General features: G+C 49.4%; 2 protein-coding genes across 2 annotated transcripts in view; one reads left to right on the forward strand and one right to left on the reverse strand.

The window, feature by feature from the left end:
- The window catches only part of LOC133352274 (protein eva-1 homolog C-like), a 63,448-nt gene that overhangs the window by 13,842 nt on the left and 26,820 nt on the right, over positions 1 to 22,786 (forward strand). The gene's annotated exons all lie outside the window — the stretch shown is intronic.
- Positions 6,896 to 17,384, reverse strand: LOC133353078 (small ribosomal subunit protein uS14-like). The gene is made up of 2 exons (XM_061569193.1): positions 17,259 to 17,384; positions 6,896 to 7,182 (listed from the first exon to the last, which is right to left on the reverse strand). Exons 1-2 carry the CDS (start codon positions 17,382 to 17,384, stop codon positions 6,988 to 6,990), a joined length of 321 nt encoding a protein of 106 aa, XP_061425177.1. The 3' UTR covers positions 6,896 to 6,987.

Below are 22,786 nucleotides of genomic sequence, written 5' to 3' on the forward strand. Positions count from 1 at the left end.
CTCGGCACCGAGGGTTCCACGGCTCTCGGTTCGACGTCAGTTTCGACCGTTCCCAAGTTGCGCGGTGGGGGGGCAGGAGAGTGGGGGGGTGGCAGGAGAGTGGGGGGGGGGGGTTCGCGTAACCCTTGGCCGCGCGGCCGGCGATTCTGTTTGGTCACGACACGGCGCGGGCGGCACTTTGAAACCCGCCGTAGCACGGGAGCGACGCATCCGGTCGTAATTCGGGCATTTATTTTTACACCCGTGTGCATTCTCATGCATGCACAGGCACGCACTCAGACTCACCCATAGGATTGCATGTACGTACGTATGTTGAACTTCTATTCCATCGTACGTAGCCAACCGTGCGTAATCGGAGGTGCGGAGGAAGGACAACGAACTAAACGCAAAGATCCGTTTAGTAAAACATTGGTTGTCAATCGAGATTTGAAAGTGCATTCCAGACGGCCACAGGAGCGTATCTGTAGGCGCGCGATGCGGTGACCGACAATATATTGGCGTGTACATGTGTGGCAGTTCTTTTTCCAATCCACCGCTGGGTGAAGGCTTCCCCCACGTGGCCGTGCGGGGCCGAGGGGGCCATTGTGCTATACTTCACCACGCTGGTCAGGAGGGGCGCGGCGCACTCAGCTCAAAATGTCAGAGCGTTCATATTTCAGAGGAAGAACATGACTTCGGGAAATAAAGTTCATTGCATAGAAAGTGAGGGAGGAAAGCAGGCACGCAATGGATTTCGCTGCACAACCCTATGGAGCGGCAACAGCAGCACAACTCTGCAAATCATGAGCTCTGTTTTCTCAGTGTTCACCAATCTAGGCCCTATCCAGGTGCAACCCTGCCCGGCTTCTGATATGTGATGAGTTGGATGAACTCTCTAGGAGTTCGTCTTTGGCACGTACTATGCGCATGTACAAGGACGCCACGGTGGCCAAACGTTAACTCCCTCGCCTGGTATGCAGGAGGTTGTGGGTTCGATCCCGACCGTGACGCCTGTGTATTTGGAGTTTGCACGTTCTCCGCGTGGTGGTGTGGATTTTTCTCTGGGTCCTCCGGTTTTCCTCTCCAAGTTTAGAAGCATGCTTTCCGAGTATTTGGCAGCTAGAAAATTTCCACGTGATGATAAGACACTGCGATGGGCTATCATTTGTGGCAAAGACCCTTCTGAAAAAGAGAGATATAGCTAATGGACCTTACCTGGTAAAATAAATAAAATAAAAAAGTTTCATTTCGAGATATTGGTATTAGAGAGAGAGAGGGGAAGAGTGAACAGGACACTGTAGAATGTGGGAACGGTGGCACAGTGGTTAGCGCACTCCCATTTCATCAACCGATAATTATGGCCTGCTACTTAAGATTGATCAAACAAACCCTCAAAACCGACACGGCAAGATGGGCCTTCATCGCGCAGTGTAATGATTCCGTGCTGTAAATTGTCATTTGTATTATTAGACTGTGACATTACCTTTGAATATACGGACCCTTACAATAGAAATGTGGAATTTGCCCCAGTGAGCCAGGGCTACCAAATGAGATGGACATGACCCCCCCCCCCCCTTCCTCCTGTGAGCTGAGGCACTTTCACTTGCCATGGACGCACCCAAAGAAAGCAGCACACATCACCCACGGACACACATCAAACGCTTTCTCTGCAGAAAGGGCCACTCACTGCCAAAGAAGTCTGCTTATTACGTTTCCTTCAGTCATATGGCATTGATTGATAATGATGGCGATAAAGTATCTCGGACTGTGCTGTACCATTGCCAATTCGTTCCGTGAAATTTTACGTGAAGCTGAAAGCACATGGTGGGGAGTGGTGGCGCAGCGCTTAGCGCACTCGACTATGACTCCCGTGGCCTAAGTTTGATTCTCGGCCATGGCTAACACCAGCGGCAAGTGGTATCTGAACCGTTCCTGGGCCAACCTCCCCTTGACATCAACTCCCGCTGTCCTGTGTCCCCGCTGCCCTTCTGTGCCCCGCTGCCCTTGTGTGAGCCCCAATGCCCTCGGGCCTCAGCCCCCCCTCTTGGCTCCCACGCCATGCAATCTGAACTTCATTAAGCAGTTCGTGCCGAGACGCCAATTGCGCCCCATTGTGCCTTTTGAGGGCCACCCTCCTCGGCCCCGTGGCTGCCGCTGGCAGTGGTGGAATCGTGCAACTAAGGCACGGCTGTGGTCTCTAGGCTCCAAACATGGGCTTCTCTGGTCGTTGAACACCGCTGAAGCGTCGGTGAGACTCACGCGGATTCCTGCTGCCCCCCGGGACCTTTTCGCGGCAGTGAAGAGCGGTGCGCTGGCCTCTCAGTCGGTCAACCCATGGCACCGCCGCTGGGTCTGTCCAGTGACCTCCTGTGCCAGCGGGCGTTCGACACTTCGCGTGGCCTTAAAAGTGCACATAGCCTGGCACAGGCGCCGTGGCGACGGCCCCGTCACTTAGTGGCGAAGGCGGTTGTTGTTGCTGCTGCTGGCGTCTGTCGAATTCTCGTCCCCTCGATGTCCCATTCTCAGTTATTTTATCGTCCATTCTCTGTGTGCTTGAATGCTTTGCCATCCCTACCGATGTCGGAGATTTTTTTTGTTTAAACCCCATCGCCGCATACCGACGACTGTCAAATGCAAATCATCGGCGTTTTTGTTCGTTCAAAAAAATGATGAAATGTTTGCTTTGAAAATCCGTCTGCGGTAAGAGGGTTCAACAATCGGCAGGCTTCCACTTAAACCGGTAGGGTTGCCAAGTACAGTCACGTGCTTGGCTGTCGGTGGCAAGTCCCGTCGTGGAGTTTATCTGCTTTTCATTCCTTCATTTCTACTTCTCTCTTGTCTATTGTTCCTCGTCCAAGGTTGCGTGGATGTTGACCGCACATGATTATTATTGAGTTGTTTTTTATGGCATCAACCTTCCTTCGACACCGCTAGTGCCGGATGAAGATAGTGCGGGGCCTGTAGCATATGTTATAAAGGGGCCCTAAATAAAATAAAACACAAATATTAAAACACACTTTTTTTACTTGCATAGTAAATTTATTGGGCTTTTTTTCATTTTCTATACAGCCAGATAATACGACAAATCGCTAACCTTAAACACCCAGTCGTTCATAAAAGTTGAAGGTAGTTTTTGTACTATAGTAATAGAGCAAGTGCAGAATCACTGAACCGGAATTAATAGCTTGAAAGCATTTAGCGTGGGGCCCTTGAAAGTGCGGGGCCCGTAGCATTTGCTACTGTTGCTACTAAGATAATCCGGCACTGGACACCGCTTACAATGACCGCTTTTTTCCCTATGACAATGTTTGCCACAACACGCGCACGCGCTTGGGCTGCACGTGACTTAACAACCCTCGTTCGTCAGCGGAGATGGATCACAGGGAGACCTCCTCCAGTCCGTCGAGATCAATGTTTGGCCCCGGTACATGTTAGCTGGCTAGGGGGGGGGGGGGCATTGTGATGTTTTAGGGCTGCCCTCCTTGAGCCAGGGGACCTGGTATAGTTTTCGATTTAAAGTTTTCGTGACTGCAGGGATTCATCTTCTTGGTTCTTTCGGTAAAGTCACGTAGACGCTGTCTTTCCGACAGACCTGTTCTTCACCTGAGGATGGCTGCTTGCGTTGTGGCCGAAACGTCGTCAGAATTGTATTTTATTATGTTTTATTATTTTATTATTTCCCTTCTACGTGACTTTAACGAAAGAACCAAGAAGATGGACCTGGTATAGTTGTACCGTTCCGCCTTCCCCTCCCCCACATTTCACACCAGTCCCGGTCTCAGGCACCACTTGGGGTTGCCACCTGTCTTGATTTCCCCAAGGATCTTTCTTGAGTTGCGGTAAATGCTGTCCCAGTAAATCTCTTAACAGCCCCATTTTTTGTCAATTGTTTAATAATATTAATGTGGCTGCATCTGACTTATAATGACAAAATTCATGCATTTACATGGAGTTCTCCCCTCTGTAAGCATTGCGAAAATCTCCTCTTCCCCACGATACATCCCGGCTGTTTGTACCGCAGAGGTGGCAACTCCAGGCATTGTGCATAACGCCCCCCCCCCGGCCCCCCCCCCCAAATGTCCTGGCCTGAGACCAGAGGCGACGTCACCCGATTCCTGAAATGCACATCCAGCAATGATGAAGCAGGGAAGTGACCTCCCATGGGCCCTACAACCCCCCCCCACCACCACAACTCCTGACCCTGACCTCCCTGCACCCTCACCCCCCACGCAACAACAACCACCACCACCACCGCCACTCCCTCAGGCACCATGCCACCCCCGCCATCGTCCGGCACAACAAGGGAGGTTGAGGCTTGTCGTCCTGTTTGCGTCGTCGTGGACGGACGCAGAGAGGCGGCCGGCGCTGACTATCCGCACAAACAGTAACACAGTAACACAGTACTGCCATTGTTGTGTGTGCGCGTTCCATGAACTATGGCCAAGCGCACCAGACAAAAATGTTGCCTCTGGCGTCCGTAGCCGCCCAGACAGCCGGTGAAGATGCCTCACTGAGCTGGACGCTGGTGTGTTTCTTTGAAGGTAAAATGTTTGTGTAAATATTTCAAATTTTATATATTTATGAAGGTGCATCCTTGAGACTGCTTGCTCACGCCACTGCTGGAGGAAGTGAGCTCTTAGACAGCCGCTTGAGAGTCGAGGGTATTTGGCCTACTCTTCCACGCTGGCACAAAAACGTCGTGGTGGAAGACGAAAGAGGTGGGAGTATCCAGAATGTAGCCCGCATGTGACCTCGTGATAGACTCACGAACTGGTGAACACAAATCTACACTCTGTGTGGACTTCAAGGTGCTCCGTTGTTTCGACTGCCACCCACGGGAGATTGAATCGAATCGGGGACATCTGGGATTTGCACACCCAGTGTGCTCACCGTTCTAACACCGCGGCAGCGTAAGTTCGCTTCATGAGCACATCTCCGTGTGTGCGTGTGTGAATAAACTGTTGGGTTTTGAGGGGTGTTACCACACAGTTATCCAATACGCGTTTTTATTTGTGTTTTTTTTTGTTCTTTGCCACTCGTTGTTCGGCACGGTGTTTCCGACCCGTTAACTCGACACCCTGGGGAGCTTCTTCAGGAAGTGAGGCAAGAGACGCTTCACGGCGGGCACGAGGAGGTGCCGGGGACACCGCGCGGCAATCCAATCCATGAACAGGGGGGCGGCTATCGACAAATCAATCCTTGACTCGCATCCCCGATCACAATGGAGAAGCGTCGAGCAGATGTTGCGCCACCTCCACCTCCTCCCCCCCCACCCGCCTTGCAGAATCACAGCAGCCGTGGAGCATCGTTTCCTTTCTGTAGCCGCGGTGGAATTTTAAAGGCAGACTGAGTGACAAGTGAGTTTGGCGTTTTGCATTGTCGCCGGTGTCTCTCTCGGGACAGACTCGCTCAGAGACGCAGCAACCGCCTTGCCACTTGTTTTGCCGTTCTTGTTTTTTATCCACGGCACACGTCTCCTGCTGAGCCTCGCACAAAAGACCAAAGATCCTCCCCCCCCTCCCCCCCGTTATAGCCTGAACAGACTGTTGGGGCAAGTGCTGTTAGCGAGCACCTATGAAGGCCGGCACGGCACACGAGGGGGTGGGTGGCCAGCACCGCGCCCGACCGCCTTTGTCTCCCGAGTGGCGATGTTATTTTTTACACACCGCACCAGGTACTCATTTGAGGCTGAGTCGACCTAGGGGAGGCCCAGAACCGATTAAGATAATCGTCACCGTTGTTGGCCATGAGCAGGAATTGAACTCGGGTCACCGGGTTCGTAGCGCAGCGTGGCGCTAACCGCTGCACTACCGCTCCCCACTACAAAGACAAAGATCCCCCGTATAGCCCGAAAAACAGACTTTTGGGGCAAGTGCTGTTAGCGAGCACCTATGAAGGTCGGCACGGCACACGAGGGGGTGGGTGGCCACCACCACGCCCGGACCGTCTTTGTCTCCCTCGTGGCAATATTTACACACCGCACCGGGTACTCGCGCACACACACATGCGGTGCGAGGCCATCTGCTGTGGCAGACTTCCTGCAAGGGTTGTGCCCTCCTCCAGTGATGCGTGCCAGCTGAGGTGAAATGTCAGTGGAGTGGGAGCAGTCGTGCATTCAAAGTTGTGGATAAATTTGGCAACCAGGCTTCAGCCACCCATAGCTCACGGACAAAAAGATCCCGATCAAAACATTTAAAATAAACGGAGGATCAAACAAAAAGAAGAATTAATTTCGACCGCATTTATGAAGCTCATTTCGGCAAGGAACTCAAAAGCGCTGTACATCACATAAAAACAAATCGTCATCCCGAGGGGAGAGGAATAAACGAAGAGGTTTTGGAGCTATCTTTATTTGAAGCTTTTGTGACTGCAGGAATCCATACTCTTTGGTTCTTTCGGTAAAGTCACGTAGGTTGAAAAAATAAAAATCACGACGCTTCGATCGCCACACAAGCAATCGTCATCAGGTGAGATAGAGATGCTTGTGTGGCGATCGAAACGTCGTGATCTATTATTTTTCCTACCTACGTGACTGTACCGAAAGAACCAAAGAGTATGTATAGGAGCTAATTTAGAGAACAGAGAGCAAGTAAACGCATCTTGAGGCGTGTTTTGGTTAAACGCCGCCATCCCGTGCGGTGGTGAGTGGCTGTCGAAAGAACCGACGAACTTCTGGGTGCCCAGCAAAAAAACTCAGCAGCAGCAGCAGCAGTCGTGTGTCCTGTCCCAGAATTTCAATCCGATCGGCGGGGCAGCTCTCCGATTGTGGTGTTGTGTTGTCCCCCCGTTCGTCGTCCGGCACGATGTCCATTCGACGTTCCGGGTTTCGCGTCCTGCGAAGAGCCCTCTTCACCAAGCGGTGGCCACGTGCGCCAGCGACACGAGAGCTCTCTTTTTTTTCCATCATCTCACATCGTTTATTTAAATCCCAAAATAACAGCGGTGGCGACGCGAGCTCGGAGTGGAGGCAACGACGCCTTCCATCCCCCCTCTCATCCGCCGCCGGCTTTAATCGAGCTTCTGGAAGCCAATGTCCTTGGCGTACTGACGGAAGCACTGGCGGCACATGTTGAGGCCGCACTTGCGGATGAGGCCGTGGCGGTTGGAGCACACGCGGCAGGAGCGCGAGCCCTGGCCAAACTTCTTCGGGTGAGAGAAGTCGATCTGCTGGTGGCGGCGGTGGCAGCGCGAGCAGACAAGGAACTCTCAAGTTACCCTCCCGCTCTTCAAATAATTTCCTTGCGATCCTCCGGGTCCCACATCCGGTCCCCTCGCTCCATCAGCCGCACGTTTGGCAGCGTCGGCTCCCCCACAACTCAATGAGTTTTATTTTTTATTTTTTTTATTTTACTTTTATTAATTTTAATTTTTTACCTACGTGACTTCACCGAAAAACCTAAGAATATGAATCCTTGCAGTCACGAAAGCTTCAAATCTAGAAGTCCCCCGGATCTTTGGATTTGCCCCAGGACTCGAGGGAGAGAGAGAGAGCGAGAGGGAGACACGCCAGCGGATGCATTGCGAGCGAATTGTGTGCAGGAGGCAGGCTCTGGGTACATCGCTGCTAATTGAATGAAGTCTGCCCTCGGCTGTATTGCATCAGCCTAGGGGCTTCCCCTTGCCCGGCCTCGAATAAATGCCCTCTTGACGCATTGTCCCAACAAAGGAGGCACATCCTCCTGCGCCCACTGCCTTATGTCACCGATTGCCGCCTGGGGCCCCCTACCTCCTCCCCGCTATCGGACGTTTCCGCAATCGCTCGTGAATAAATAAACACGTTTAAGTAAGCACGGGCATCGTGCTGTGCTGCATTGTGCACGAGGCGTGTAATAATGATGATGTACACACACGCGCGCTGAGCTGCGGTGGTGGTGCAGCGGTTAGCACACCGCGCAGTGAAACCGGTGACCCGAGTTTTGTGTGTACCGGTCACTGCTTAACTAAACATCACTGTGCCGTTGTTATATGAATCGGACCTAGGCCCCCCCCCCTAGGTCGGCTCGGCCTTAAATGAGTAAACCTGGTGCGGTGTGCAAACACCATCACTGGGGAGACAAAGGCGGCCCGGGCGTGGATGCTGGCCACCCGCCCCCTCGTGTGCCGTGCCGGCCTTCGTAGGTGCTCGCTAATAGCGCTTGCCCCAGCGGTCTGTTACAGGCTATACGGGGCATTTTTGTCTTTGTGGTGTTTGTGTGAAGGCTCGAGTGGGATGTTTGTAAACGCGAGGAGCAGGGAGCTCACCAGTGAGAGTGACAGATTGGGAGGGCCGTGGCTGGGGGGGGGGGGGTAGGGAGTTCGTGTGAAACGGGACATCTGCTCAAGCCGCCTGACGGCCGAGTGTGCGTTAAAGCTTCGCGAGGAAACGCACAGGGGCAGCCAACAAGGACGAGACAAAGACAAAGACCCCCCCCCCCTCCTCGTATAGCCTCAACAGACTGTTGGGACAAGTGCTGTTAGCGAGCATCTATGAAGGCCGGCACGGCACACGAGGGGGTGGGTGGCCAGAACCACGCCCGGCCGCCTTTGTCTCCCTGGTGGCGATGTTTACACATCGCACGAGGTACTCATTTGAGGCTGAGTCGACTCAGCCTCAAATGAGTACCTGGTGCTGCGTGTAAACATCACCACTGGGGAGACAAAAGCGGTCGGGCGTGGTGCTGGCCACCCACCCTCTCGTGTGCCGTTCCCTGCCTCCATAGGCGTTCACTAACAGCACTTGCCCCAACAGTCTGTTAAAGGCTATACGGGGGATCTTTGTCTTTGTTTGATCCATCAGCATGATCCAGCTCGGCTCGAGCCAAACACAAAAGTATCGACGCTTCACTTAACCGGCATCGGACAAACCCCTCCTCGTGAAAGCTGAATAATACAATGAGACGACTCAATGGGCTGTTCTTATGACTGATGGCTGGTTCTTCTTCCACACGAAATTAGAGGCGGGTGGTGGAGGGGTAGTGGGTGTGGTGGGGTGGGGGGTGGTTAATACTCAATATCTACACACTGGACGGCAGGAACTGGAAATGCAGTGGTTTTACCACCGGAAAGCAGCCGACGATGGAAAAGCCCCACTCGGATTAATCATAATGAGCATTAGCCTGTGTTTTGAAAGTGCCCACAGCTGTAGCAATGAAGACACAGAGGCGCTGTGCACAGTGGAATTGGCACCGAAGGGCTTCTTAGACCCCGTCTTGACAGCTGACGACCCAGCCACCATTCATTCGCGAGCAGTTCTACTGGCGAATGAATGGCTTCGGAATAATAATAATAACAGCAACAACACTTGATTTATAGAGTGTGTGATTCCTTTCGTGACACACGTTCACAAAGTCCTTCACCCGTCCCGACCGTAAGGAAAACTACGTAACTCTAAAATTATGAAATACGGTTGCACGCTCTCGTAACGTAGAGCTTGACGCGGGGTGGCTTGTAAACGCGCGGAGATGGATCATGTGGGATTTGTGAAAATCCAAACTCACCCGGATGGGAGGTGGCTAGAGTTGTGGCGGTGTTGGGTTATTAATTCCATCTGTGTTTCCTCCCACACGAAGCCAAACATTCGTAGTTGCAATTGGCCAGGCATTCATTCCAATGCAGCAGCCTCCTGACAGCGAAGATACTCCTTGAGGCTATGATGGATAAACACGTGACATTGTTGTTATTGTAATTATTTTTATATGTTTATGTTTTAGCTGTGGTTTCAATACAGCTAAGGACATAGCGTCCCAGATGAACTCGGGGAGTGATTTCCATAAACTGGGTCCATAAAAACTAAACGCCATGTGCCCATCAGATTGAACATGCACGCACAGCCGTGAGCTTTAATTCGCGAGTGGGTGAAAGCCCATTCTGACTAAAATTTATCCTTTTCAAGGGAGACCCGGGTTAAAAAAAGAAAGTAAACGTGAAATACGAACTAAACTAAATAAAAATAATTTGTGAAAAAAACATGTACGCAGGCACATTGAGCGCAGTAATACTGCCATTCATGGCATGTTTCAAAAGCGCTTACACTCAAGAATGATTCTATGTGTCCAAGCACGAATGTAAGTTAACGCCAGTGTCCATGGTCTGAACATTCCGAGTGGTTATGGCTTCGAGGCGTAAGGAATGCCCAGTTCCTTAAATACCGAAATATTCACTTCAGAAGCAGTGGAGAGAGCACACGATGGGAGCCTTGTGTCCTGTGGCAGCGACCTGGGTGCTGTGGGCAACCGCGATGATGCAGCACAGGCCACGCTCTCTTCTTCCTTACACTCACTGCTGCTGTTCATTTGTCACGTCCATGATGAAACTACTCCACCCTTCGCGGTGTTGCCCTTTTGCTACGACAAGGGTACATCTTGTTGGTTCTTTCGGTAAAGTCACGTAGAAGGGAAATAATAAAATAATAAAAATAAAACATCATTAAATAATTCTCACAACGTTTCGGCCACAACGCAAGCAGCCGAAACGTCGTGAGAATTATTTTATTATGTTGTGGCCGAAACGTCGTGAGAATTATTATGTTGTGGCCGAAACGTCGGGAGAATTATTTTATTATGTTTATTTTTATTATTTTATTATTTCCCTTCTACTTGACTTTACCGAAAGAACCAAGAAGATGAATCCCTGCAGTCACGAAAGCTTGAAATCGAAATTGAATTATTTTAATATGTTGTATTTTTATTATTTTATTACTTCCCTTCTACGTGACTTTACCGAAAGAACCAAGAAGATGAATCCCTGCAGTCACGAAAGCTTTAAATCGAGACATGGGTACTGTTGTGAAAGACCCAACGCAGAAGATTCCTGCGTTTGATCTTGTGCAAAGCTCGTGGTCCACCCTAAATCGCGTCCACTGCACAAACCATGGCAGATGCGGATACCTGATGCGCAAATGGGAAAATTAAATGTTCTCCAGTAGTGTGCGACTGTGGTCATCCAGAACAGACCGTACAACCTATAACGACGCAATGACCCGATCCACAAAGATGAAGGAGGCAGTGATTACACTCCACTGCTCCTGATGCAGTTATCTGGCTGAATGTGAAATTGTATTCTTAGGTTTTTTCGGAAAAGTCACGTAGGTAAAAAAATAAATTTAATATTAATAAAATAAAAATAAAATAAAAATCACGACGTTTTTATTTTACTTTTATTCATTTAAATTTTTTACCTACGTGACTTTACCGAAAAAACCTAAGAATATGAATCCTTGCAGTCACGAAAATTTCAAATCTAGAATTGTGAAATTGTAGTTGCTGCTCTGCATCAAAAATTTGTCATGCGAAAGAAGAAGGCACCATACACCATTCTCCCAGCTACATTTATTTGTGTTAACTAATTTCTTTAAAACTGCTTTTTGTATTTAGTTTGCTGTCCTTCGCCTGTACCTCTAATTAGCACGGTTGGCTTCGTACGATGCGAAAGAAGTTCAATATAATATGTATAATACTACCGTATCTGTCCGGATTAGTCTCTCTCAACCTCTATACATTTTTCATCCCACTTTACCAAACGTCAACAGTTTCAGTTTTTGTCCCCAGCACGCATATAGCCACGTGTGCAAACTACTCTGTTTTCCATCTCTATGCGCCAATTCTTCTCGCTGTCCATGGGATATGCAATCGTACTCTCCCGCACCATCGCCAGGCCTTAATTTCCAGCTGAACAACTTACAGGCTGCTCGTAATATGGAGCAGTTGGCACGTGACTAGTAACCACAGCCACAGCGAGAGGGATACTGGATGTGGTGTGCTGGTGGACAAAAAAATGTCGGGTCACCGACCCGGATGGACCCTGTTACAATTAAGCTCTGACCGTATTTTTAAAAGCCCTTGCACTCCGAAGAGTTTCTCCTATCGCCCGCTTGCCTCTACATCGTGCCACTCTGCGTTGGCTCAGTGAGTGGGCTTTGAAGCGCTGTCTCTCAGTCAGGGGCTGCGTGGGGAAGTTGACCGTGATCTCCGTTCCATCTCCTCTCCACTTAGAGCCACCGCAGGGGACCAGGAGGCTCAGGCGTGTGCGAAGCCCCCTCTGTGTCGCTGTGTGCAAGCACACATGCCCGTGTTTGTTCAAGTTCGCCCGCATCGCCAGCGAGACACTCGCTCTGTCCTGGAGGCTCTTTTTTCGGGATGGTACTGCGTCGAAACGTTTGGCCATTTCCCGATCTGAAGGAGCGTTTTGCATTCGAGAGGAAGCTGGAGTGTGCGGAGGGGAGGGAACGCACGCGCCGCCACCCTGGGTGTCCGGACACCCACCAAAACTGATCGATGCCACGGCTAGAAGACACCTACAACTTTTCGCGCCCCTGGTCAAAGTTAAATGTACGCTAAATCGAGTTTTATCTGGACAGAAGCAATTATGGTGTAACGAGAGTAGTGAATGGTAGCGTTATCAAATAACCGGCTCGCCGTGCATCTATTAAAACACCAGGAACCCGTTCGCTAGTTGGATATCCCGGACATGCAAAGTGTGGCTGCACCACTGGCTCGCTGACAGTGTGGGGACACGCGGGCGTGGAACTCACTCCCGGGGGGGGGCCCTTTTGTGGCTTTTGGTGACCCACACTGAAGTGTCGTATATCGCAGGGAGCAGAGCACTTGGCCACGGAGCTGTGGGTAAACACTCAGGCGCTGCCCGTTTCAGCAGGGAGTGATTAAGCGTGGGGAGGGGGTGGAGCACGTGGGATAGGAGCCGTCTTTTGTCACATGACGGACGTGACACTTGGCTGATCGCAACCAGGGCTTAATGTCTCACTGAATATGTTCGCGGGTGGACTGGAGTAGGTGCGTGAGTGTTAGCCACAGCTGGAGCGAGTGGCATGATAGGATGTGGTGTGCCGGGTGTAGAAGAGCATTTCAGAGTCGATGACTTGGACAGTCCCGGCTGAAATAAAGCCCTGAGTGAACCCACTTAAGGAAATGTGAAACAAGATAAACTAGCTCCAGTTGAAGGTAGTCTTTTTCTAGTTTTATGCGATTTGATGACTGCATTTAAATGGGACCCATTATGTGAAAAGGGTGCGTATCTGTCGTGCGTGTGCATGTCAGCGCTTGATTGTTTTGTGTGAGTGTGTGAGTTGTGAATGTGGGCGCGCACTGGGCGTGGGTTTGTGTGTGTGGTGTGTGTGGTGTGCACACAAGCTGATGTCATCACACATAAAACAAAACATTACTTTAATTAGTGTTTATTGTTCATTTTGAAAAGTGAATAATTTATGCGTTTTCGAGGAGAATACGAGCATTTGTTTGTGCCAAATTACCTGTTGGAATTTGATTCAACATGCTCACTCCACTCATCGCCTGCAAAATAAAATCACGGTTCATTTATCTGAGTTTTTCACTGAGACAATTATTTTCCTCTCTCTTCTCTTTTGTATCATACAAACCAGTAACTCCTCGTCAGGAATAAAACATAAAAAAACATCCAGTCACATTTAATGTGGATCAGCCAGACTGCTCTAAGTGTTTTGCTTACGTTTGTGGTGTGTGTTTGTGTGTGTTGGTGTGTGTGCGGTGTTGGTGTGTGTGTGGTGTTCGTGTGTGTGTGTGTGTGGGGTTGGTGTGTGTGCGTGTGTGTATGTGGTGTTGGTGTGTGTGTGGTGTTGGTGTGTGTGTGGTGCTGGTGTGTGTGCGTGTGTTGGTGTGTGTGTGCTGTTGGTGTGTGTGTGTGTTGGTGTGTGTGTGGTGTTGGTGTGGTTCTGGGGTGTGTGCGTGTGTTTGTGTGTGTGTGGTGCTGGGGTGTGTGCGTGTGTTGGTTTGTGTGCGTGTGTTGGTGTGTGTGTGGTGTCGGTGTGTGTGTGGTGTTCGTGTGTGTGTGGTGTGTGTGTGGTGTTCGTGTGTGTGCGTGTGTTCGTGTGTGTGTGGTGTTGGGTGTGTGCGTGTGTTGGTGTGTGTGCGTGTGTTGGTGTGTGTGTGGTGTCGGTGTGTGTGTGTGGTGCTGGTGTGTGTGCGTATGCTTGTGTGTATGTGGTGTTGGTGTGTGTGTGGTGCTGGTGTGTGTGCGTGTGTTGGTGTGTGCTGTTGGTGTGTGTGTGTATTGGTGTGTGTGTGGTGTTGGTGTGTGTGTGGTGCTGGGGTGTGTGCGTGTGTTTGTGGTGCTGGGGTGTGTGCGTGTGTTGGTGTGTGCGTTTGTTGGTGTGTGTGTGGTGTTGGTGTGTGTCCGTGTGCTGTTGGTGTATGTGCTGTTGGGGGGAACAGTTGTGCAGCGGTTAGTGCACTACGATACGAATCCGACGACCCGAGTTCGATTCCCGCTCACGGCCAACACCAATAACGATCATCTAAACCGGTCCTGGGCCTCCCCGAGGTCAACTCAGCCTCAAATGAGTACCTGGTAGCGGTTTTGTAAACATCGCCACTGGGGGAGACAAAGGAGGCCAGGCGCAGTGCCGGCCACCCACCCCCTCGTGTGCCGTGCCGGCCTTCATAGGTGCTACTCGCTATACTGGGCAGCTTTATCTTTGTGCTGCTCGTGTGTGTGTATGTACGCGTGTGTTTTGTTATGTCAACCGCCTATTTATTCCGGCCCAACCGCACTGCTGTCAGTCGGGCTTCAGTGGCTCGGCGTGTGTAATTACAGCTGTCAGATGCCTGCAGGTTGAACACACACAAAAAAAAGCAAACAAGCTTGCTGCCACTCGGCAGTGTTTGCCAAAAAATATTCAATCCGAAAGACTAACTTTTTCATTAGGCAAACGTACCCTCCTGGCTGATCGTGGGGGCTTGGTGGAAGGCTCAGAGATGGGAGTGGACATGCTGTCCGAGTTTGCAGGGAACAGGCACAAGGTTTTGATGTGTGACCTTTCACCAGAAAATATCGCACTTGCAGACACGAACTGCCGCAAAATGTAATTATAGGCAGAATATTTTTTATTTATTAATCAAATATTAAGAACGTCGCCAGTAACTTGATATATGCTGAAACAGGTTTAAGCTTTCCATTAAATATTCATATAGAAAGGGCTTAATGTTTCACTAAATGTATTCTGGGTAGCTGGTAGACTGGAGTAAACATATGATTCATAGTCACAGCCATAGCAAGAGGTATCCCGGATGTGGTGTGCAGGGTGCAGAAATTAATATAATGTATTTGTGGATCACCAACCAGACAGATCTGTCATCTGTTGTCCATATATATGGAGAACGGTGGCGCAGTGGTTAAGCATGCTGCGCCACAAAGCCAGCGACCAGAGTTCGATTCTCGCTCGTGGCCAATATCGGTGCTGATTATCTGAACCAGTTTTTGGGCCTCCCCTGGGATCAACTAGGCCTCAGGTCAACTAAACTTGGTGTGATATGTAAACATCGCCAATTAGGATACAAGGGTGGCCGGGTGTGGTGCTGGCCACCCACTCATATTCCGTGTTGGCCTTCAGAGGTGCTTTCTAGAAGGACTTTCTCAAAGAGTCTGTGAAAAGCTATACAGGGGATCTTTGTCTTTATAGAAAAATAGCCAAACGTACATACGAATGCAAATCCAACACACAGGGATATGTATACGCTGTTGTGTGTAAAATAAATAATCAGCATATAGAAGAGACAAAAGTTACGTTGTATTGTATGTGTGTTGGACTTCTTTCGCACCATACGTAGCCAACCATACTAATCAGAGATTAGCACGTAAAATAGAAAATATTTTTGAAGGTGATCTTCTGGACCAAGGGCGGATGGTCCACAATAAATAGAAGAAGAAAAAACTCTGCCTGCCCACAAATTCCGTCGTGAATTTTTTCTTTCTTTCTGTCCAATAATTTGTTACCGCCACGATCTCCCGCGGCGGCCCACGATGACCATCCCGGCGTGTGCACGGATACGTGCGTTCGTCCGTGCGGTTAGGTGCGGGCTACACGCGATAAGGCAGCAGAGGTTAGCGCAACAAAAAATCCGTTGTGCTCTTTCTTTACGTGCGCTCGCTCACCGCAGCCTTAACCTCGCGGAACCGCCCCCCTCCTCCCGCCCCCCTTAAAACCGCGAACACACGGCCGAGTTTACACGCGGGACATCGCGAAGCCCAGCTCCCGCCACTTGCATCGCAATGAAGCGTTGCCTCTCGTAGCGCAAAAAAAAAAGTCTTGCCCTACCGTGCCCTGCCTGTTTCACGAGCGCAAGTGAGGGCCTTCACGAATTGCCCCGTGCTACATTGTGGGACGCACTCTGGGCGTATTTCTACGGCAGGACAATGTTCATGCGGAGCAGCGGCCGCTACCGCTGTGGGGTGTCATGGTTGTTCGGACACCACCCCCCCACTCTCCCCCCCCCGCCCGCCAACAAAATGTTTTAATACGGCTAAGAGCCACCACCCACAACATTTTGGACACAACAAAAAAAAGCGTTGGTTTTTTTTCTGGGAGAGGGGGCTGCATTTTTTTTTTGGGAGAGGGGGCTGCATTTTTTTTTTGGGAGGGGGGGCTGCATTTTTTTTGGGAGGGGGGGCTGCATTTTTCTCCCTGAAACAAGGCTACGAAAAATACCCAATTACGCGGATATAAACGAACCCTTAAACTCACAGGAGCGCACGAGCAAGCAGGCCCAGTACCGAATCATTATTCAGTAGCCGTGTAGATTTATTATCATTATAGTTACAGGATAACTTCGATCTGTAGCCTATCTGTAGTCCAACCAATTACCATCGGGGACCAGCAGGGCACGCCTAACCTCAAAACATGGATGCTGCCCTATGAGATTCCGTTGCACTGTCCCATGTTGTTTAGTTAAACAGTCAACAGGTTGAAGTCCTTTGGGGCAAATGCCCATTTGTGGAAATCATTAAACCCTCAGTGCTCGGTACATGACAGGGCGGTTTTGAGTTGGCACGGAACCTATGCCACGGCTTGACATTGAAGCCTCCATGAGCTAAGTGCTCTGGGAGCCTAGCATTGTTGTGATTCACTCGACGCATAATTTTGGTCAAAATGTTACGGTCTCATTTGAATTTCGATTTAAAGCTTTCGTGACTGCAGGGATTCATCTTCTTGGTTCTTTCGGTAAAGTCATGTAGAAGGGAAATAATAAAATAATAGAAATAAAACATGATAGAATAATTTTCACGACGTTTCGGCCACAACGCAAGCAGCCGTCCTCAGGTGAAGACCAAGACCAGGTCTGTCGGGGAGACAGCTGTTTTATCTTTATTATTTTATTATTTCCCTTCTACGTGACTTTACCGAAAGAACCAAGAAGAGGTCTCATTTGGCATTGTTTGTAACGTCTATTCCACGTTCACAGTACAGTTGTGTTTTCTCCGTTCACTGCTATGGAAAGAACTCCCCAATTCGTCTTGATTCTTCATGGTGTCACGATTCCAAAATCCATGCCGCTCGGCACAATCAGCTGATATCGCTCCATCTCCATGGTGATCTCTTCACGGGCATAGTCCTTCCTTTGGCTGACATTCTCTTGCCAGTCTCGACGACCGGCTATCATCTCCTCCGAGCGATGTGTTCTGCACCAGCCCCACTTAATTTTTCTCAGCGTTAAATATCGTGCGTCTAATTTGTGTTTGTTCGGTCATCCGGTGTAATTCCAAGGATGCTCTCCTTCTTTTCACGTTTTTCAATGCACTTTTCAGGTTTAATTCAGTTTTCGTTGCCAGAGTTAATTCATGCTATGCACGTTGCGAAATAAGTTCGACATACAATCACACATACGTATGTCCAAGCAGTTAATATTCCCATTTGAAAACGTTCTCATGTTGCGCATAGTTTTCCTACAAAATGAATAATTACTTCTCACGGTCACAATTTAACGCACGTATCGCGAGTGTAAAGAATAGAATAACATCTGTGACTCGTTGCATTGTTACATGCTCTGGACTCCATGCCCTGCAATGGAGCCCCTCCAAATGTGAATGCTTGGCTAAATGCTCGTCTGTTCGCTGGGCTCCAATCTTTAAATTATACCCCTTCTCTGAATTACACCCCCTTGTTTTAATACGCGTGACATGTGCCATTCCCCTGAAGCAAGTACTGTGCTGAACTAAGAGGTACCGCATACCGTACTGCGTAAATATGCGTTAGACAAAAAAAAAAGAAATAATGTTCTCAGACACATTTCTTTTTCCTCCATTCAATAACCAGACATTATTGTTAAGTGCAGAGGAGGTGCACGTCTAAACTTGCGGGGGTGGTGGGGGAGGTGGGTGTATAGATAAACGGTGCCCGTTTGAAGATGTCAACCCTTGATATGGTACATTTTCCCTCGTCTTATTTATTTTATTTCCTTACAAACGTTATGATGCCGAATGACAACCGTGCCGTTGGCATCGCGCCGAGAGCGGTGTACGAATTGCCATTTGGAGCTGGCACAGCTAGCAGTGCACCACCTTGTGTCAAAGAAAAAAAAAGTCCCGCAAAATTATTTTTGACAGACGCTACTTCTTTGAGGCCTCTGTTTCCACACCAGGTATGCCCATGTCATGCGCACTGCAAATACAAGGACTCTTCTACTTACGAACAAGTTCAGTTCCAGAGGTCTGTTCATACGTCGATTTGTTCGTAATTACATCTTTACTCCTGTAGAGTCTAAACATGTTGCACGGCATGTAGACTAAACACGGGTAATGGATTTAAAAGTTGTATAATCTCCTGTCCATGTAGATGCCACTGGTTCTTCATATTCTGCAGATGTAGATGCCACACTTCCGTGTCACGATGGGGTTGATCATGTTCATGAAAAGCACGGAGAATATCGTAGTGAACCACACAGCGACAACACTAACAACAGACAATGGCGGCGGCCCAGGCATAAATGCTGGGAATGCTGGGTAATGACACTGAACAACCACCGCCATTAGTCGTGCAGCGATTGAACTTTTGAAAACGGACCGTACAATTATTGCGGACCTTACACTGTAGATTATATTGTAGTTTTTGCCGCGCAGTATTCGCAGCTCGCTTTCGAAGAGAGAGGGACGACGACTCAGAGGCGAGATGAGGAACCCAGGACAATCGGGAAGGCAGCAGCCACGCTAGTGAGTCAGCGCCAGCAATTCCTCAAGATCTGCAATCCTCTTTATATCAAGGTGTTATGATTCATAGTCACATACATGTGGGAGGAAGCCGAAGCACACGGAGAAAATCCACGTGTGTAGGGTGGCAATACCATTATGGAGTTCCACATTTTCTCACATTTGATCCTTATGGCGGTACCCCGGGGGGTACCAGAATTATACAAAATGGCCGAGGCAATTAAATATTATATTTCTGGGACACTATTTTTTCCAGGTGTGTACCTAACTCCGCAACTGGGGTACCAATCAATCCGAGATCAGCGCTACTCCGCGATGTTGAAACGCAGCGAGGACGATTGCGCTGAGACCCTGAGTGCTCGTACGCACCGTAGCGGTGCATCGTGTACAGCTCATCGAGATGAGTCGATTGCCGCATCGCCGTCCATCAAAAGATGAAAAATGACTGCATCACGGACATTGTGCGAGAGCCGGGGTACTAAGGTTAATTTGTGTGATCCACCAATCCTCGCTCTACCTACGCAGCACTGGATTACAGGCGTGCGCCACCGCAGCTGCCAAGGCTTCATTCTCAGGGAACATTTTCCAAAGCTCAGGCCTGGTCAGCTCCAGCTCAATTGAGCCCTGGTGGCAACGGGCGGTCCCAACCTTGTGACTCTGGAAATATCCGTTTTTATCGATGCTCTATTTATCAGACATGTTTTTTTTACACCAATGTAGGGCACCTATTTTTAAAAAAGATTGAAGCGCTGGGACCACCCCACCGGGCCCCCCTTGGGAGGTTTCTGGATATATCCGCCTCGCCCTGGTTAGCGGGAACCAGACAGAGTGACCCCACCGCCGCCTCCCAACACAGCCGGTTATTCTCGAGTCGCGAGAGACGCTCCCACCGAGCACGGCGTCGTTATGCAGGAGGGCACCCGCCCCCTTAATTGGGACGCCCGTTGTGGCAGCGGTCTAACAAATACGACGTTGTGTGTGGCGTTTGTGCGAGTCTGCGTGTGTGTGTCTTTGTGCGAGTCTGTGTGTGTGTGTGCGTGCGGGGAGCGGTAGCGCGCTGCTGCTACAAAACCCGGCGAACCGAGTTCCCGCTCACGGCCAACACCAGTGACGATTATCTAAACTGATCCTGGGCCTCTCCTAGGTCGACTCAACCCTGAATGAGTACCTGGTGTGGTGGGGGAGGCAAAGTCGGTCGGGTGTGGTGTGCCCACGTTAATAGGTGCTCACTAACAGCACTTGCCCCAACTGTCTGTTATAGGCTATATGGGGGACCTTTGTCTTTTTCTACGCGTGGGTTTATTAGTGTGCCCTACCCCTGCGCCTACATTGTGCCACGTCTGGGTGACACAATGAGCTGTGGGACCCTGGATTCTCCGTTCTCGCGTAGCGAGCGGTGATTAACGGAGTCTCCGCGCGTGCAGCATGGGTCGCCCTCCCGGACAGCAGCAATTAATAGTGATGCGAACAACGCGTTGGCTGTTTCATCATCATCCTCATCATCAGCCATTAAAATTATTCTGTTGGTTGAAAGCCTCCCCAAGCCGTTGCCATCTCTCACGGTCCTTGCGATGTAACAAGAAAGCTTGAGCACCGGCTCACGCGCTGATTTCGTTACTCCATCTCCCGCGGTGGACGGACTGCCGGATTAAGCTAGTGCGGGGCCTGTAGCATATGTTATAAAGGGCCCTAAATAATAATAAATAAACACACATTATTTACTTGCATAGTAATGCAATTGTATTTTTTAATTTGCTATACAGCCAGATAACACGACAAATCGCTCACCTTAAACACCCAGTCGTTCGTAAAAGTTGAAGGCGGTATAGTACTATGGTAATAGAGCAAGTGCAGAATCACTGAACCGGAATTGATAGCTTGAAAGCATTTAGCGCGGGGCCCTTGAAAGTGCGGGGCCCGTAGCTACATATGTAGCTACTTATGTAGCTACTACATATGTAGCTACTTGTGTAGCTACTACATATGTAGCTACTTGTGTAGCTACTACATATGTAGCTACTTTTGCTATTTGGATAATCCGACACTGGGTGAACGTCCACTCTTTCACGCATTCCTTGCCGTGCCTGGGTGGATCACTTTCTTAAGAGCCCGTGTGAACGTGACCACGCGTATGTACGTGGAACTTCTATCGCACCGTACATCGCCAACCGTGATAATCGGAGGTGCAGATAGCACGTGCTAATCACATACTACGAAAGTCAACGAGATTCCCACCGGAGGCAGTACAGCAAGTGTGGCTCTTGACATACCTATGCAAACTGTGAGCTGTTATCTTCACATGCCGTGTGTGTGTGTTTTCTCCAGGCCACTCCTGTTTCCTCTCTCTAGCGTGCGAAAAAAAGACGCTCTGGCATTCAAACTGGAGCCTTCAAGGGAAAACAAAAAAGATCTTTAGCGGCTCGGTCCACGGCTCGCCCTCTCTCTCTCGTGGGTAAAGATACTGAAATAATCCTCGCGCGCGAAACCGTATCGCCGAAATCTCGACGAACACTCGAATGCCGAGACGGTGACAATAGGGGAACGGTGGTTAGGGGGCGGTTGCACGATTGGTTACGTACGGTGCGAAAGAAGTTCAACGTACACCCATGGCCCTTCTCCTGCCGCCCCACCGCACCGTTGCCCCGTCCGAGATGCCGCGGCGGACCGAGGGACAACGCTGTGATGAGACGGCGGTGGGAGAGCGAGCGAGTCGGGGGGGGGGGCTCACTTGAACGGCCGAGTGCACGAACCAACTTCTTCCGACATCGCGATCCTCCTCCTCCTCCCCTCTATGGCAACAAGAAATCCTCAGCAGGTCTGGTGGACTGCCAGGGTCGGGCTGGTGGAGCTTTCTGCATTTGTTTTTGAGTTCTCAGTTTGGTGTCCTTCCCCCCCACCCCACACACCTCCGATTAGTTGTAGATTTGAAGCTTTCGTGACTGCAAGGATTCATACAGCTAAATTTACTGTATCAGTGACGGTCCCACTTGATGACGGAGACTTGTGCTGCCTCCGAAACGTCGTTATTTATTTATTATTTTATTTCTATTATTATTTCTATTCTTTTTATTATTATTTTTTTTTACCTACGTGACTTTACCGAACAAACCTAAGAGTATACCTCCAATTAGCTACACGCTGTGCGAAAGAAGTTCCATATATATACACCACACTATACACTACAATACACGCTACACTATACACTACTACACACCACTACTATACACTACACCACTATACTAAGTTGTAAACTCGTTTCTTTAGAACTGCTCTTGGCGTTTAGTTTGTTGGCCTTCACCTGCACACCTCTGATTAGCACGGGTGGCTACGTACGGTGCGAAAGAATGTCAACATACGTACATACGCAGACGTCTGTTGTACCCAAACTCCATTAGCCAGTCCTGGTCTTGATTCAGGACTCCCAGTTAAACATCAACGTTGGCCCAAGCTCGCTTAATCGAGGTAGATAGCTAAAGCAATGTATGTTGGTAATTATGTTTATGTAGGTAGGTAGGTTAATCGAGGTAGATAGCTAAAGCAATGTATGTTGGTAATTATGTTTATGTAGGTAGGTAGGTTAATCTAGGTAGATAGCTAAAGCAATGTATGTTGGTAATTATGTTTATGTAGGTAGGTAGGTTAATCTAGGTAGATAGCTAAAGCAATGTATGTTGGTAATTATGTTTATGTAGGTAGGTAGGTTAATCTAGGTAGATAGCTAAAGCAATGTATGTTGGTAATTATGTTTATGTAGGTAGGTTAATCTAGGTAGATAGCTAAAGCAATGTATGTTGGTAATTATGTTTATGTAGGTAGGTAGGTTAATCTAGGTAGATAGGTAAGTCAATGTAGTTCGATG

Source organism: Lethenteron reissneri, chromosome 5 (assembly GCF_015708825.2).
Source record: "Lethenteron reissneri isolate LAM-NWPU_2019-01 chromosome 5, ASM1570882v1, whole genome shotgun sequence".
Lineage (NCBI taxonomy): Eukaryota > Metazoa > Chordata > Hyperoartia > Petromyzontiformes > Petromyzontidae > Lethenteron > Lethenteron reissneri.

Excerpts from the sequence above, each read along its gene's own strand:
- LOC133353078 (XM_061569193.1), bottom strand. The coding sequence starts at position 17,384 with ATGATAGCCGGTCGTCGAGACTGGCAAGAGAATGTCAGCCAAAGGAAG. Across the intron at positions 7,183-17,258 it reads GCGGCATGGATTTTGGAATC|TTCCTTGTCTGCTCGCGCTG; the intron begins GTGACACCATGA and ends GTAACTTGAGAG.